This window comes from Erythrolamprus reginae, chromosome 1 (genome assembly GCF_031021105.1).
Source record: "Erythrolamprus reginae isolate rEryReg1 chromosome 1, rEryReg1.hap1, whole genome shotgun sequence".
NCBI classification, from domain to species: Eukaryota; Metazoa; Chordata; class Lepidosauria; order Squamata; family Dipsadidae; genus Erythrolamprus; species Erythrolamprus reginae.
The window spans coordinates 210,020,071-210,037,161 of NC_091950.1; the positions used below are offsets into that span (position 1 = coordinate 210,020,071).

At 41.8% G+C, this 17,091-nt stretch overlaps 1 protein-coding gene across 5 annotated transcripts in view; it reads right to left on the reverse strand.

The window, feature by feature from the left end:
- The window catches only part of CCDC150 (coiled-coil domain containing 150), a 37,321-nt gene extending 22,350 nt beyond the window's left edge, over nucleotides 1-14,971 (reverse strand). For 3 of the 5 annotated variants that reach the window (XM_070732121.1, XM_070732122.1, XM_070732119.1), the window contains exons 1-10: nucleotides 14,887-14,946; nucleotides 14,581-14,708; nucleotides 10,157-10,327; nucleotides 9,523-9,743; nucleotides 7,958-8,136; nucleotides 4,443-4,511; nucleotides 3,992-4,108; nucleotides 1,707-1,836; nucleotides 676-719; nucleotides 401-493 (exon numbers count right to left, since the gene is read on the reverse strand). In XM_070732121.1, coding sequence (XP_070588222.1) covers nucleotides 401-493; nucleotides 676-719; nucleotides 1,707-1,836; nucleotides 3,992-4,108; nucleotides 4,443-4,511; nucleotides 7,958-8,136; nucleotides 9,523-9,743; nucleotides 10,157-10,302 — 999 coding nt within the window. In that variant the 5' untranslated portion in view covers nucleotides 10,303-10,327; nucleotides 14,581-14,708; nucleotides 14,887-14,946. Of the gene's footprint in view, nucleotides 1-400; nucleotides 494-675; nucleotides 720-1,706; nucleotides 1,837-3,991; nucleotides 4,109-4,442; nucleotides 4,512-7,957; nucleotides 8,137-9,522; nucleotides 9,744-10,156; nucleotides 10,328-14,580; nucleotides 14,709-14,886 lie in introns of all 5 variants that reach the window. The other 2 variants (XM_070732123.1, XM_070732120.1) reach the window with 2 other exon arrangements.
- Between the last annotated feature and the right edge of the window lie 2,120 nt (nucleotides 14,972-17,091).

The window sequence follows — 17,091 nt, forward strand, 5'->3', positions numbered from 1 at the left end:
TAGCAATGTTTTGTGATGGCCATTCCCCATCCTTGGACCACTAAATCTCGCATCATCAATTTTCCTAAGAACTGAAAACGCCTTTCTCAGAAGCAAATTAGAACAGCACAAAGAAGAAATACCCAGATTTTACAGACATTTTACAGACATCTGATATACAGGTAATCTGCACTTCGCAATTGCGCCCATTATTAACCATTTGCAATTAACATGAAAAATAAAATTACAACCAGTGCTTACATTTACATTCTTCACTGGTCTATAAAGCAAAGGAAAGCTGAACTATAAGCATTGTTTATTGCTTTGCTTAATGACCAAATTGCCAGTCCCAGGTTTAGACACTAAAAGAGGACTACCAGTAATTTAAGACAAGCTTGTAGGTAACAGGAAAATTTCCTACCTGTGCCTTACTTGCTACCTCTTGTAAAGTAAATATTTTTGACCGAAACTTTTTATTCTTTTCTTCTGCGGTGTTCAAACATAGCTGTGTAGTCTAGATGAAAATAAGGTTAATTGTCTTTAGGAAAAAAATATTTTAAAACAGGCATTAAAATATAATTATTCTCTCCAGCACAGCTCTTTATGTATTAGCGAAAAACTTTTGTTGTGTAGTTAAAGTCAAGACACATATAAAAAGAATTACTTTAGATCTGGTGATTTTCTTTTTATACTTACATGAACTTCTTCTCTTAGCTTGGAAATGATCTTGTCTCTGGGTTCTACAAAAAAAATTAAAATTAAATAATTTTTTAAAAATTAAAATGCAGCTAGCTGTTTTAATCTAATATTCTTCCCTAATAACAGTAGCAACAACAAAACAGACACAACATTTTTGCACTCCAAGCAAGCTGTATTTTTAAGTAACACACACAGAATTTGCCTAGAGGTTACTGTATGCATTTATGAAACTTAAAGTAACATTTTTCTGCATGTGGATTTAAATTTGCAAGTCGATTTGATGAGAGCATCTCCAAGGCATTTCCTGTAACATCTATAGCTACTTATACGAGTGATTGTTTCAATCTGCCACAAGTGGCCTAGTTATTTTTTCCAGTACCTACATCAATAGATCACTTACTAACTCTTCAGATAGCTGTTTCCATCATGAAACCATTTAAAAATTATTCTATTAGCAGATGTACAATGCAATCAGTTTATAAGAGAAGCAGTGGCTTGCCTCAATGAAGACTTTCCAGTAAAATCTGGATATTAGATGTATTTTCTTGATAATATTCTACCTCTGGAATTTCAGTAGACTCTGATAGAATGGCTAATAATCAAATTCTCATTTATTTCATGAATGCTTTTTCAAGTATATTATAATTCTCTCTTTCCAAAAAACAGCAATTAATGTGACTTTTGAGTTTACTTAGATATTCCTTTTGTATCCACTTCCTTCTAAAGCATTTATTTTTGTTTAAATATACAAGCCTTCCTATATTTGGATTTCACACCTAATCAAATATATTTTCCACTTTATTGACTGGGGATAAACTTCATACAATTATCTTAGAACTTTGATCTATACTTTCTTTGTTTGACAAAATTGGCTCTTTGTCCCTTTGAAAAATAGTTACAGCTTAAAAGAAGGCAAGAAAAAACAGCAATTAAAGATATTTCTAATTAACTTATCTATCATTGATCATCAAGTGATAACCAGAGTTGGTTTAAGAAATATAAAGCATCCAATGCTTTGATTCCAATACCTAGATCAGATTTAAGATTTGCACATTCCTGCTCTAATTGAACTATCTTCTCTTGTTCTTTCTGTAATTTCTCCTGAGATAGCTGAATATCATGGCGTAGAATGTTACAATCCTGCTGCAGACTTTGAACCTGTAATGGCATTTGAAACATGCATTCTGTAAAATACAGGCATTTCTTAAAATGATTAAAAAATAGGAAAAATGAACAAGCTAAACGAAATTAAATTATTCAGTTGAACCGCTTATCATATAGATTATTATCCTTGAGAATCAGGATGGGAATATTAACAAATGTGAAGAATAATTCAAGAAAATATTTGAATGCTGTCTCAAAAATACATTTTTAAAATTAAAAATAAAATCAATATCCAAAGGCAGTAATAGGTATATATTGATGTCCTGGAAGAAGAAGATTTGGGGGTGGCAAGTGGGGAAGAGCTTAGAGAAATTTTGGAGGATTTTGATGGCTCTGCAGAGGGGTGGCAGGAATACCATGCTGTTGAAAATCATTGGAGCTGCCATCAAATTTTGATTATGTTATTTGGAAATGCAAAATGGGGACTAGAATTTGTTGTCCACCTCAGATATGGACACCTACTTCCACTGACAGCTGACCCATCATTTAGACTGACACTGTATTTGATGGATTATACCAGTGATGATGAACCTATACCACAGATGCCACAGGTGGCACATGGAGCCATATCTGCTGGCATGCGAACTGTTGTCTTAGCTCAGCTCCAATGTATATGTGTTCTGGCCAGCTGATTTTTGGCTTGCACAGAGGCTCTGGAGGGCATTTTTGGCATCCAGAGAGCCTCCGGGAGGATGGCAGAGGGCATTTTTACCTTTCCCCAGCTCCAAGCAAGCCTTTGGATCCTGGGGAGGGAGAAACACAAGCCTACTGGGTCCACCAGAAGTTGGGAAACAGGCTGTTTACAGTCTCTAGAAGGCTTCTGAGGGGTGGTGAAAACTGTTCTTGCCCTCCCAAGGCACTGAATTATAGATGTGGGCACTCAGGCATGTGGGGAAAAAGGTTCACCCCGATTGGATTATACTAAAAGAATAAAATATATACATAGAATTTGTTCGTTATTGAATTTGGTTAATTGTCAAGAGGCAAAACATAACCTGTCAAAATCTGGCAAAATACTGGACAATCATCCAGTAGTCACATTTCCTGATTACTTCTTGCAATGTCAAAAATAGCATACATTTTCCAGATTGCAGCATGTTGACTATTCTCATAAACTGCATGAATAAGAGTAACATATAGTTGATTATTAGGAAGGTATGGGGTGCTCAAGGAGGGGTAGCACCTCTGGTGTAGGGGCACGTCATGTCCTTTTACGGCAGCTAATTTAGGGCAGTTTTTAGGGCAGTTCATTCACCTTTGGTCCCCACCTGTCACTCAGCTCTCACCTGTGGTTCCTAGTTGCTGTAGCATAAGCAGCGGCCACACCCCGGGCAACGGCTTTTACAGGCTAGCCAAATCAGGCTGAGAGTAGCCGATGGGTCATTGACCTTTGGCGAGATAGGGACTTCTCTATCCCAAGCATGTGAAGACAGATTCCGGAAGACTGGAATGAAACCTACTAGAAGGCGATCTCTGCAAGCGATGTGGTACGCTAAGAGCATGGCAAGACATGAAAGACTCCTTGTTCAACCACTAGGAGAGGAGAAACTCTGACTACAAATCTCCACTGCCTTGTGGCTATATCCATCATTGGATAAGGCTTCAGGAGTGAACCTTGAGGCAAAATCCAGAGTCCCAGAAGCAGTTCGTGACTGTGTACAGCCAGGTTTTGATAACTCCTGGGATATAGCTGGAACCAATTGTATTGGCCTTTGCCATTCCATTGGATTATTTCAGAGATGTGGAGATGGGGATCTGCTGCTTGGTAACAGTCTATTCTTCATACTAACCTACCCAGGCTTCATGCTCTGGGGAATCCAGAGCATGCTACCATGGTTTTTTGAGACCGAAGGATGTCAAAGCAATAGGTGATTAAGGGCTGGCAAAGGAAGATTTTCTTAGTGGTATGCAATCATGCACACATTACAGATGCCCTTCCAGCATTCCGCTTAATAGCGGAAAAATGAATATTTATATACATCAATGTTTCCATCGGTAAATTCTCTTAATAAACCTGGTTGTAATAGCAATAGTAATTTTATATTCTGCTTTAACAGTATGTTGTTGCAACCTTACACATCAATACCAATCCGTCAGCATCCTGCAAACACATTCTTTGGTCATATCCTTGCAGAAAGGCATCTACTACCTGCTTCCGTTCTTTTTCCACCATTGCTTCCATATCACGCATTTGATAAAGAAGGACAACCTGGCCTTGTTCCAAAGACTCCCTTGAGCTGGACTCCTTGGATAATTTCTCCATTATCTAGAATAAAAACAAAACCCAAATATAAAGCAGAAAGGCAACACAGATAACAAATCTGGGAGTCTCACTTTACAAGTCACAATACAGAGCCTTCCACAATACAGTATATGGTACTTGATGGATATGAAACATATGTTCTTAGTCTGATATGGTTTTATCTTATCTCTGCAAAAATAAAGCTGATCTTTCAATTGAAAACCTCTTCCCAAACGATACAGGATCATTTGGAGAATATTCTAAGAATCTTTAATTTGTGCATTCTCTTCTGCCTATAGCCCTGTATTATCTAGTACTTTAAAAAACATACTACTCTCCAATTTTCTTCTGCACTTACCTCTTGAAGTTTATGGTTCATTTTTTCTTTTGTTGCTCTCAAATCCTCAGCTGAAATAGTTACATCTCTCTACAAAGATCAAAACAGCATCTTTAGACAACTCTAACAAAATGAGCAAATATTTTTCAACATACTTTTTATAGCTTTTAGCTGTGATGTTTGTCTGCAGTTCCAATAAAATTTTGGTATTTGGATTTATGGGATATGGCATAGCTTTCTTAAGGTCCTTTTTAGTAGTCAAATCTCTATCTTTCCCATCAATTCATTCTTGAACCTATAGTTTCAATACTGTTTAAATCAATGAAGTCCTTGAAGCCTATATCACCAATATCGAATCATATAGGAATATAAACAGAACTAAAACTGTATCTATCAATTGCAAAGTATATAATCAATAAACAAGGCTATTGCCAGCAGTCTTCGCTCATACCTTATTTCCCAAAGCTCTCGGAAACAGCTAATTTTTTACATGCTTCATAAAAATAAAAATAAATTACATTTTGGACTACAGTTAATCCTCAGTTAACAACCATTTGTTTAGTGATGGTTTGAAATTAAAACAGTCCAGGAAACTGTGACTTACAACCAGTCTTCACAGATGTGCTCACTGTAGCATCTCCATGATTATGATTGTGATTCAGACCCTTGGCAATCATGGTTGCAGCATTCTGTGATTATGTGATTGCCATTCGTGACCTTTCCAGCCGGCTTCTGACAAGCAAAGTCAATGGGGAAGCCAGCAGGTCGTCACACATTGCCGGCATTTGTTTAACAAATAGGGGTGATTAAAAAAAAAAAATGACTGCAACTGTGACTGCTAGAACTGCCCTTGTAAATTGGCATAGTCACTTTGTTTAACAGCTACTTTGGTTACTGATGGAATTGCTAGGCCTAATTATATTCATTAAACAAGAACTCTGTATTCCAAAAATGTCCATGGGATGTTGTTAAAAAAAAGGAGGGGGTGGACTGCAAAGGTATAGCTGAAATATCCCCTATTTTTAATATGCATTACCTATTCAAGGCATATAAAAAGCAGGCAGAACCTTGATCACACTGCTGCAGCCATCATCTTGACCTTTTTGAACCACTCATTGTCAATATCCCTGGACTACTCTTATTTTCTAGGGATATTTTATTCCACCACCACAGGGAAACTCCAACAAAAAAGACTTTCTTCCCTCATGTGAGATTGAGGACTTTTAGCAGACATTCTTTGCCTGAATCTTGGGCACGTAGATTCTACCTAGCGTAAGCAGACTTGCATATAAACAGACTCCCAGTCATTTAAGGCTTTATAGTTATGATCAGCAACCTCAATGGCACAGGAAAACAAACCAGCAACCAATGCAGCTCTTGAAATACCGCTGTATGGTGACAATAACAGGTTATTCCTGTTTGTAAGTGATCCTCAAGGGCAGTCGCATGTAGAAGAGACATAAACCAAGCATGAAGTGACATAACCGCCATTGTACACCCATTCCAAGACAGGCTGGGATTGGCACAAAACCCACAAGCAGCTTTCATTGTTGTGGCCCTGCTGGACTTCTGATGAGAAGGAAGAGGAAGTACAACCAGAGGTGTTTAAGGATAACTGTCCTGGAGGGGTGATTTAGTAAAGTCGAAGCCAGTAACTCCATCCTGCGTGAGGTGGATCCAACAAACCCCTCAGGACTCCATGTCTGAACTCATTCACAGCCTCTCAGTTTCTGAGAGTCATTCAATCAGTTCAAGCAGAAACATACTTAAAATGCAACATCATTTGAAGGGCCGGATACTGAACGTTAGATAGACTGTCCAAGAAGTAGGCTAGCACTGAATGAGTAATATACCTTGGCTGTACATCTGGGTAATGGCTCAGCATGTCTTATTTATTGGCCTCAAACCCTGAGGGAATATGCCAGGAATAACTTTTAAAGTCTCAGCTCTGTCATGTTTACCTTATTCTGCCATGGTTTGAACTGTAGATCCTACCCCAGTGTCTATTACCTTCTCCCTTGGATTTGTCATTTTTTAAAAACTGGATTCAAAGTCTTGACCCAGGTCAAGCCTTGACCATCTTTAGCAATAATTAAAAAGGACTGTTTGCTTCTAAAAATTCTGCCTGAGTTTCCCCAGCGTGCTATCTTGTTGCCTGGCAGCCACCTTCCTGAGATGATATTGCAAAATATCACCTCTTCTTCACTGTTTGACTTCTGTCCTGCTGGTTTTACATTGAAGTAAATTTTATTAGCACAATATCTAGCTATCAAGTCACATTTCTAGTTCCTCTGGCTATCCTTCTCCAAACAGTTCCAAGCCATTATAAAGACCGTCAGTGGACAGACAGCATTCCACAAATCTAGTAAACACAGAACTCAACACCTTTGCTACCACAGTGTAGACACAAACCTGAATTTGCTTACACAACAGGTAGATAGTACCACAAAACATTAAACCTAATAGTATTATAACTTCACACAATGAATTAGGGAAACTATCAGGAACTACATATTACAAAATCTGTAAAATTTAGGGCAGGGCTAAAAAGCAAAGATTTCAAATGAGCCCAGGAACATTTGAAGCTGTACTTGAAAGAATCAAAGAGTATTTATTGGAGATCCCCAAGTTCCTACCATGGCATCTCATTCACGTCTGTTTAACTGTCCTCCCTCAAAGAGAATCCTTGTCATAAGCTGCCTCACTTAAAGTGTAGAAATAACATCGACTATCACTTCCATTTATTTTTCTTTTTAGGATGATAGTGATCTTATAGCCTTAATACATCCAATATCCTAACCAATCTAGATGGAATGAGTATGAGACAATGGATTTTTAAATTCTTCTGTCCAGTGCAAGGAAAGCCATAGGATTTCTGGCCTCTGTATAAATATCAAGAAAAACAATACTAATAGAGGAGTCCTTTGTGCTTTCTGAGCTCGGTTGTTTGCTTCGTTCATTCCAAAGGAACAAATCACATCCCTCACAAAAACTGTATATAAACAGGGAGCATCACTTGCACTGATGAGATTACCTAGTTGGATAATGAAAGCTCAGAGACAACGTCACAGTTCAACCTGAAATATAGATATATAGATATAAATGTAGATTGTTCTGAGTTCGGGTTTTGCCCCGTGTAATATTTTGAGTGTCTATATGACGTTTCGGTGAAATCACATTCACCATCATCAGGCTGAAGTTGTAAGCTTCATGCTGCTGTAGATATAGTATATATACTGTATATATTCTTTTCTGTTATGTGAATACTATGTGTACCAACCCTTTACTTTGGGTCCATGCAAGTAATAAGCTACAATTATTTGAATTGGCTTAGTATGCTATGTAGACCCAGCTACTGGAGTTTGAAAATGATTAATGCAGATGAATGAACTGAGCCAGTTATGCCTCAGTAAAGAAATCATGGCTTACAACATGATGTGAATTCGGACTTAGTGTTCCCTTTAAGACCAGTAATGTAGTAACAGTGATTTACATTAAAGTGGAGATTAAAGAAGCAACAGAAAGAAAAAGTATACCTTTGTTGTGGTTGCCATTTCTAGGGCAGCACTTAGCTTGTCCACTTGATGTCTGGCTTTTTCTTCCTCTTCTCGAGACTCCTTCAGCTGCTGGCACAGCATTCTCCCTTCCATTTGCATCACCTTTAGCTCTTCCATGTGCTCCTCTTGTATTGTATTCAGACGCTGTTCTAAATTGGCTACAAAATAGTAAGGGAGGAATGGAGGCATAGTCCTACTCAATAAAATTGCCCAAACTTCCCATAATTGGAGAGCTGGATCACAGATTATCTGATGCAGTGCTATTTTGGATATTAATAAGAGACCCTATATGGAATCATATAAAAACAGCAGTAAAGTCTCAAATTGCCTATCCAAGCTCTCTTTATTACAGTCCACATAAATCCCTCGATTACAGATTGCTAAAAACTGACAACACATTTTCTCACCATATCATGATGCGAAACAGTTATAACAGTTACATATAAAAATATGGGTGAAGGCCTAAAGTAAGCAGGTCATAGTTAAAAAACAAAGAGGTTCTTTAAAACTCAAGTTTTACCTATCTGTGTGATGCAGCTATACCAACTTTGTATTCTTTGGTCTTCCTTACAAATATTAATGATGCTCCTTTGTTATCAAACTCTTATCAATTCCTGAACAATGAATCATACAGAGATGAATTGCTTTTCTGCATAACTATATAATATTTATACTGTTCTGTTACCCAATAAAGCTCTTGAGCTATATAAGCAACTGCTGCTGTGGAGACTATAGACTTTGCACAAAGGAAAGAAAGTATAGTCTTGACTTATGACTACAGGTAGTCCTCAACTTACAACAGTTTGCTTAGTGACCATTCAAAATTATGTGACTTATGACCATTTTTCACTTAGTACCTTTGCAACATCCCCATAGTCACATGATCAAAATTCAGATGCTTGACAACTGATTCACATTTATGATGGTTGCAGTGCATTAGGATTACGTGATCCCCTTTTACAACTTTCTGACAAGCAAAGTCCATGTGGAAACCAGATTCACTTAACAACCATGTACCAATTTAACAACTGCACCGATTCACTTAACAAATGTGGCAAGATTCACTGAATTCTCACTTAGCAACATAAATTTTGGGTTCAATTGTGGTTGTAAGTAGAGGACTACCTGTACAATTGAGCCCAAAATGTCCATTGCTAAGCAAGTCAACTAAATGAGTTTTGTGCCCATGTAATGACCTTCCTTGCTACAGCAGTTAAGTGAACCACTGTGGTCATTAAGTTAGTAGCATGATTGGCAAGTAGATCTGGTTTCCCCATTGACTTTGCTTGTCAGAAGGCCACAAAAAGGAGATTACATGACCCCGGGACACTGCAACAGTTTTAAATACATGCCAGTTGCCAAGCAATTTTGAACACGTGACCAAGGGAATGCTGCAATGGTCAAAAGTGTGAATATGGCCATAAATCATGTTTTTTCAGTGCTATTATAACTTTGAACAGTCACTAAATGAATGGTTTTAAGTTGAGGACTACCTCCAATAGATATGTATATTACTGCAGTTTTCCACTGTCTTTCTGTAATACCTGCATGCTTTGGATTCAATTCCTTTTCTGTTTGTAATCGGAACATGTTCAGTTTTACAGTCTGGATAACACTCTCGAGACGGCATATTCGATTCACCAGAGTTTCGCAGGTTCTCCACAGTGAGTTATTTGTTCCAACAAATGCTGTTCGAGCTTGGACAGGGCTGATGGACTGGTGATCCTCAGAGTTCACCGGGTGTCTTGAAGCTAACAGTTCCATGCTGGAAAAAGGCCAAAGGAAATATCTACTTGTTCGGAATCATCACTGGCATCTCATCTATATTTAATGTAATTAGTTAAACTTTGGATCACAACTAAGCCACAAAATCTATTTGCCAAATTACTTTAATTCAGCAACCAGATTAAATTAGAATAGAAAAACTTTGTTAATAATTAAATACTAAGGGTGGAAGCAACATGAAGATCAGAAAGAGAAAAGAATACAGAAGGCAGCAAACTCAGAATTAAGAATTAGTGTTCTTGAATAAATTTTCCTAAAACCAAGTCTGATTGAATTACCATGGAACTTACTTCTAAGCAAACCTACCTAAGATTGTGCAGGATCCATTTCAATAAATAATAATAATAATAATAATAATAATAATAATAATCATCATCATCATCATCATCATACCTGTGCCCGTCCACTCCCATTTTCCGCAAATCATTCAACAGTAAATTTGTCTCCTCTTCAACTACTTTCATTCTTTGGTTCAGCACAACAAAGGTTTCAGGAGCCGTTGGTTGGACATCCATTGGGGAAATTACTGGTCTTGCCATGACAGTCTGAGTTTTCAACGAGTATCTGATTTAAAAACAATTACATTTAGAGGTAGTAGTTATGAGTGTTCTTAAAACCAGCTCATTAATCACTGGATTAAAAATAACCCATTCTACTGCATAGAAGATACAGCAAAACTCAGTGGCAGGGTCAATCTTCTGAACTCTGGGGCTTTTAATGTACAGACTATAGAAGACTTGCCTGATATTTTGTTCTGTATTACATTATGCTTCTTGTAGCATCCAGAAAAGTTCTTTTTTTCTGATGTACAAATAGGTAGCATGAGCAAAGATTACTCTTGACTGCAGCCAGTGGAAGATAGATCCAGGACAGAAGCGGGAAGACTCAATGTTATTATGCTGTTGGTGTGGATGGGTTCCTCACAGTGAAGGGCTGCAAAAAATTTTACTAGCACACTGTAGGCATGGATTATGTTGTGGGTGTGGCTTGCAGGCCATGTGACCGAGGGTGGCTTAAAGGACATGTCACTGGCTTAAAGGTGGCCAACTTGACGTCACTTACATCAAGGGTTTGGGTTAGGATGCCTGGCCTCTCCTCACCTCAAAGAGATACAATTTCCCTATTTATTTATTATTACTGAACATCCAAAATATACTAATTAATTCTATGTATATATGCATATGTGTCTTCCGAGTCTGCGGAGAGGGGCGGCATACAAATCTAATAAATAATAATAACAATATGTATTACACAAAAGCATAGAGTAGTGCCGAGGATTTTAACACATTTTTCGCTGATAAAATTGCTCGGATTCGAACGGACCTCGACTCCAATTGTAAAACAGAGTCAACTGACAACGAGTCAGTCGAGGTGACTGGGGCTAAACGTCTTTGTCCATCTGTCTGGGAGAGGTTTGACTTGGTGACACCTAAGGAAGTGGACAAGGCCATTGGAGCTGTGTGTTCCGCCACCTGTCTACTGGATCCGTGTCCCTCTTGGTTGGTTTCGGCCAGTCGAGAGGTGACGCGGAGCTGGGTCCGGGAGATTGTCAACGCCTCTTTGGGGAGTGGGTCCTTTCCGGCTCCTTATAAGGAGGCACTTGTGCGCCCCCTCCTCAAGAAGCCTTCCCTGGACCCAGCCATACTCAATAACTACCGTCCAGTCTCCAACCTTCCCTTTAAGGGGAAGGTTGTTGAGAAGGTGGTGGCACTTCAGCTCCAGCGGTCCTTGGAAGAAGCCGATTATCTAGGTCCTCAGCAGTCTGGATTCAGGCCCGGCTACAGCACGGAAACTGCTTTGGTCGCGTTGATGGATGATCTCTGGCGGGCCCAGGACAGGGGCTTGTCCTCTGTCCTGGTGCTTCTTGACCTCTCAGCGGCTTTCGATACCATCGACCATGGTAACCTTCTGCACCGACTAGAGGGGTTGGGAGTGGGAGGCACTGTTCTTCAGTGGTTCTCCTCATACCTCTCTGGTTGGTCGCAGTCGGTGTTAGTAGGGGATCAGAGGTCGACCTCTAGGTCTCTCCCTTGTGGGGTGCCTCAGGGGTCGGTCCTCTCCCCCCTGCTATTTAATATCTACATGAAACCGCTAGGTGAGATCATCCAAGGGCATGGGGTGAGGTATCATCAATACGCCGATGATACCCAGTTATACATCTCCACCCCATGTCCAGCCAACGAAGCAGTGGAAGTGATGGGCCGGTGCCTGGAGGATGTTAGGGCCTGGATGAGTGTCAACAAGCTCAAACTCAACCCAGACAAGACGGAGTGGCTGTGGATCTTACCTCCCAAGGACAACTCCATCTGTCCATCCATTACCCTGGGGGGAGAATCACTGGCCCCCTCAGAGAAGGTTCGCAACTTGGGCATCCTCCTCGATCCACAGCTGACATTAGAGAAACATCTTTCAGCTGTGGCGAGGGGGACGTTTGCCCAGGTTCGCCTTGTGCACCAGTTGCGACCCTACTTGGACCGGGAGTCACTGCTCACAGTCACTCATGCCCTCATCACCTCGAGGCTTGACTACTGTAACGCTCTCTACATGGGGCTACCTTTGAAAAATGTTCGGAAACTTCAGATCGTGCAGAATGCAGCTGCGAGAGCAATCATGGGCTTTCCCAAATATGCCCATGTTACACCAACACTCCGCAGTCTGCATTGGTTGCTGATCAGTTTCCGGTCACAATTCAAAGTGTTGGTTATGACCTATAAAGCCCTTCATGGCACCGGACCAGATTACCTCAGGGACCGCCTTCTGCTGCATGAATCCCAGTGACCAGTTAGGTCCCACAGAGTGGATCTTCTCCGGGTCCCGTCAACTAAGCAATGTCGCCTGGCGGGACCCAGGGGAAGAGCCTTCTCTGTGGCGGCCCCAGCCCTCTGGAACCAACTCTCCCCAGAGATTAGAACTGCCCCCACCCTCCTTGCCTTTCGTAAACAACTTAAAACCCACCTCTGCCGCCAGGCATGGGGAAATTGAGATCCTCTTTCCCCCTAGGCCTTTACAATTCTATGCATGGTATGTATGTATGTATGTTTGGTTTTTATATTAATTGATTTTTAATCATCAATACCAAATTACTATTGTACACTGTTTTATTGTCGCTGTTAGCCGCCCCGAGTCTCTGGAGAGGGGCGGCATACAAATCCAATAAATAAATAAATAAATAAATAAATAAATACAAAAATATACATTATCTCCTCTATAAAATGTATGTGTATGTACACACACAGACGCATAGCTCTTCTAAAATTATACACATTCAATCTCATTTACTGTGACAGGAAAAACATACCCAGAGTCCAAAGGGAAAAACATTTCTATCGGTTCTGCGGAGCTGACAGTACCCATAGGAGCCCAGCACTGGTACCTCATGTCAAGGAAAGCAATACTGTAAGTCAACAAAAAAGGCCCAGTTGTGCCAACCTTCCCGTGATGGTTAAGTCCTGCTAAGTCCAGTATCTCTTGACATGAGCACAACTGCTTAAAGTGTGCTGCAAAGCACTATGAAGCGGTATATAAGTCAAAGTGCTATTGCTATTATTAATAAAGAGTCACATTATGTCAGCAGCTGAAAACCTGATGAAATAAGTTGTCAGAAGGAAGAGAAAGCTTACTCTCCACATCAGGACTCAAAAGCACAGGGAATTGGTAACAGACCAATGAGGAAATTAGGTAAGAGAATAACAGAGTTGGAAGGGACCTTGGAGGTCTAGTCCAACCTCCTACCCAAGAAGAAAGACATAAACCAGTGATGGCGAACCTTTTTTGGCTCGGGTGCCAAAACAGTGTGTGTGCATGTGCTAGGGCGTGAATGTCCACACCATGCCCTCACCCTGTGCATGCACACAACCCCCATGCTGCCCACACACACTTGCACACAGGTCTCACTGAAGATTCCAGACTCCTGAAGCCTGGGGATGGCAAAACACAGGCCAATGGGCCAACAGGACGTTCAGAAACAGACTTCTGGTTGGCCTGTTGGGCTGTTTTTTAGCCATCTCCAGGGTTTAGGGAAGCCTGGAGATGGTGAATAACAGCCAAACGGATCAATTGGAAGTTTATTTCCAAACTTCTGGTTGGGCTCTTTTTCATCCTCCTCAGGTTTCAAGAGTCTTTTCTAAACCCTGGGTTTAGCTGAAAAGAAGGCATAAAATCAGCTGGCCAGGTGTGCTGGAGCTGACATAGGGCAGTACCTTGGGTGCCCTCAGATATGGCTCTGCGTGTCACCTGTGGCACACATGTCATAGTTTTGTCATCACTAACCTATACCATTTCAGACTAATAATAATAATAAAATAATAATAACAACAATAATAAAATAATAATAACAATAACATAATAATAATAATAATAATAATAATAATAATAATAATAATAATAATAAAAAAATTAGATTTGTATGCCGCCCCTCTCCGAGGACTCGAAGGGGATCAATGGCTGTCCAATCTCTTCTTAAAAACCTCTATGCAATGGAGCACCCACAACTTCTGCAGGCAGGTAATTTCACCTATTCATTTTTCTCACTTTCGGAAAATTTCTCCTTAGTTCTAGGTTGCTCATCTCCTTGATAAGTTTCCATCCATTGCTTCTTGTCCTACCTTCAGGTGCTTTGGAGAACAGGTTGATACCCTCCCCTTTGTGGCAGTTCTATAGATATTGGATGCTGCTATCATGTCACCCCCTAGTCCTTCTCATTACACTAGACTAGACATTAAAGTGGCTCAAGAAAAGTCTCCCTCCGTGCCACCGGCTATAATTTTAGAGCAGCGTCTGTGCAGGGATCATGTTCATATCCCCCTTCAAATGGTTACCAAGGGAGGGTCCGCATCTCAGTCGTCAAGCCTGCATGCAACTGGAGGCTCCGCATTCAGCGCCGCTCATCTTCCCTGACAAAGGCAGCTCTTTCGGCCTCGTTAAGAGCCCCTCCGGATCTTCAGACCTAAAAATGACCAAAAAGGGGATTAGTTAGCAGGGCGGGAGTTTCGTAAGGTCAAAAGGAGCCTGGAGTCCATTTTTATTGATTTCTCTGCCCCCCACGCCCTCAAGCTCTTCGGCCTGACACTGCAAGCCGCTCCCCTCAGCCCCTTTCCCGGAGCGCAGGAGCTTCCCCGACGGACCCTGATGTCCCGCGGCCTGGTTTCCATGGAGCTCGTCTTGCAGCTTCAAACTCACCCGCTTCCCGAGAGAGCGCCACCCCACGCAGGCGCGTCCCGCGTCCCGCTGCATTGTGGGATTCGTAGTCCCGCCGCTCCCCTCTCCCTAGTCAGCCTTCGGGAGCTGTTCGTCAAAAGGTGGTGTTAGAAGGTGACGCCGGCAGGCGGCAGGAAAACGATCTAGGTCCTAAGGAGGAAAAAAGCATACTGGGTACTGCAGGCGTTTGTAAGGACGGGAATGGTCGTGGGACTCACCCAGTAGCTTAAAGTAAATATTAAATAAAAGAGGAAAAAGTACTAAGTGCAAAGGGGGGGTGCATAAGTGCACCAGAGTGCCTTCCGTCCCTGTGCCAATGTTTCTCTTTTACTAGTGTCATCTACATAAATAGTGTTATATCTTTGTGTACCTCCAATACGTACGTGATAAAACAAACAAATAAATAACAATAAATAAACAAACTCTGCAGGACCCCATATAGCATAGCTGCAAGCTGGACCTCTCCTATCAACACTTATTGGGTTTGGCTAGGTGGGGGGAAAGGAAGGAAGAAAGCCAACAAAACACTGCTGTCCATGCCCAACTCCCCCCCCCCAACGTCAGTCCAGAAGTAAACCATTATTGGTGTAACCAAATGCTCTTGAGAGGTCAAGAGAAGCAAGGATGGACACACCAACAGTCTCCTGCTTCCACCAGAGATCAGTGACCTCTGAGTCCCATAGTTGGTAGCTTGTTTAATAATGATAGACAAATAAGCTAATTTCTTGTTTCTTGCTTATTATTTTAAATGTCCCAGGTTGATCTGCTGTATATGATGTTTAATTTTCTTTTATCAGATAAGAAAACTTGTTACACATAAAGTTGCAAAATGTTGCATTGTCAATATTTATAAAGGTTAAATTCCACTGAATAAAGTGCTCATGGGGCATATTTACAAGACTGATATTTAAATGTTTTTATTGCCATTTGTTTCCTTGTTAGTACATAATTTTGGAGTGACAAAACTGACATTAAAAACCCAGATAGATTTGTGGGTTTCAGAAGATGAGAAGGAGAAATAAATGTACAGTACAGTGATCCCCCGGTTATTGCGTTCCCGACCATTGCGAACAGGCTAATTTGCGATTTTTCAACCCGGAAGTCAAAACACCATCTGCGCATGCGTGCCCTTTTTTCTATGGGCACGTATGCGTAGATGGCGCCGGGCAGATCAGCTGCTGGGTGGCTTCCCTGGGTCTTCCCCCTCTTGCTGGCGGGAGGGCGAAGCCCCCCCAGCACCCGCTCGCCCGTCGTTCGCCCGGCCACCCGCCGTTCACCGCTCGCCCGCCCTTCGCCCGGCCACCCGCCCTTCGCCCGCCGTTCGCCGCTCGCCCGCCCTTCGCCCTTCGCCCAGGAAGTTCGCCAGGAGTCAGCTGCGAAGCGGCGCGCCTGTTTTAAAAGATCGGAGCCGGCCTGGGGGGGCTTTCCAGCAACCCCCGAGCCCGGGTTGGGGGCTCGGGGGTTGCTGGAAAGCCCCCCCAGGCCGGCTTCGATCGTTTTAAAACAGGCGCGCCGCTTCGCAGCTGTCTCCTAAAGCGGGGAAGTTCGCCAGGAGTCAGCGGAGAAGCGGCGCGCCTGTTTTAAAACGATCGGAGCCGGCCTGGGGGATCGGAGCCGGCCTGGGGGGATCGGAGCCGGCCTGGGGGGGCTTTCCCTTTCAGGGCGGGCGAGCGGCGGGCGCGGCAGCAGCGAGGAGTTTGCGTGGGTGGCGGGGAAACCCCAATCTTTGGCTCCTCGCTGCTGGGAAGTAAAAACACCATCTGCGCATGCGCAGATGGTGTTTTTACTTCCGCAGCGCTACTTCGCGAAAACCCGCTCGTTGCGGGGGGTCCTGGAACGGAACCCCCGCAATGATCGGGGGATCACTGTATATGATATTTTCAATGTAAGTAGACAGTAGTCTGTTATAATACCTTATGCTCTGCTTATGTTATATAGCTTTTAGTAGATCATCTACCACTGAGATTAATGAGAAGTATGGACATAGCGTTTTATGTCAGATGTGGTGTACATTTTTTTGCATTTTATAAAGAATATAAGAAGTGCCCTGCTGGATTGGACCCCTGGCCTATCTAGTCCAGCAGTCTGTTCTTACAGTGGCCAACCAAATGTACTCTTCGAGAAGTTGGCCT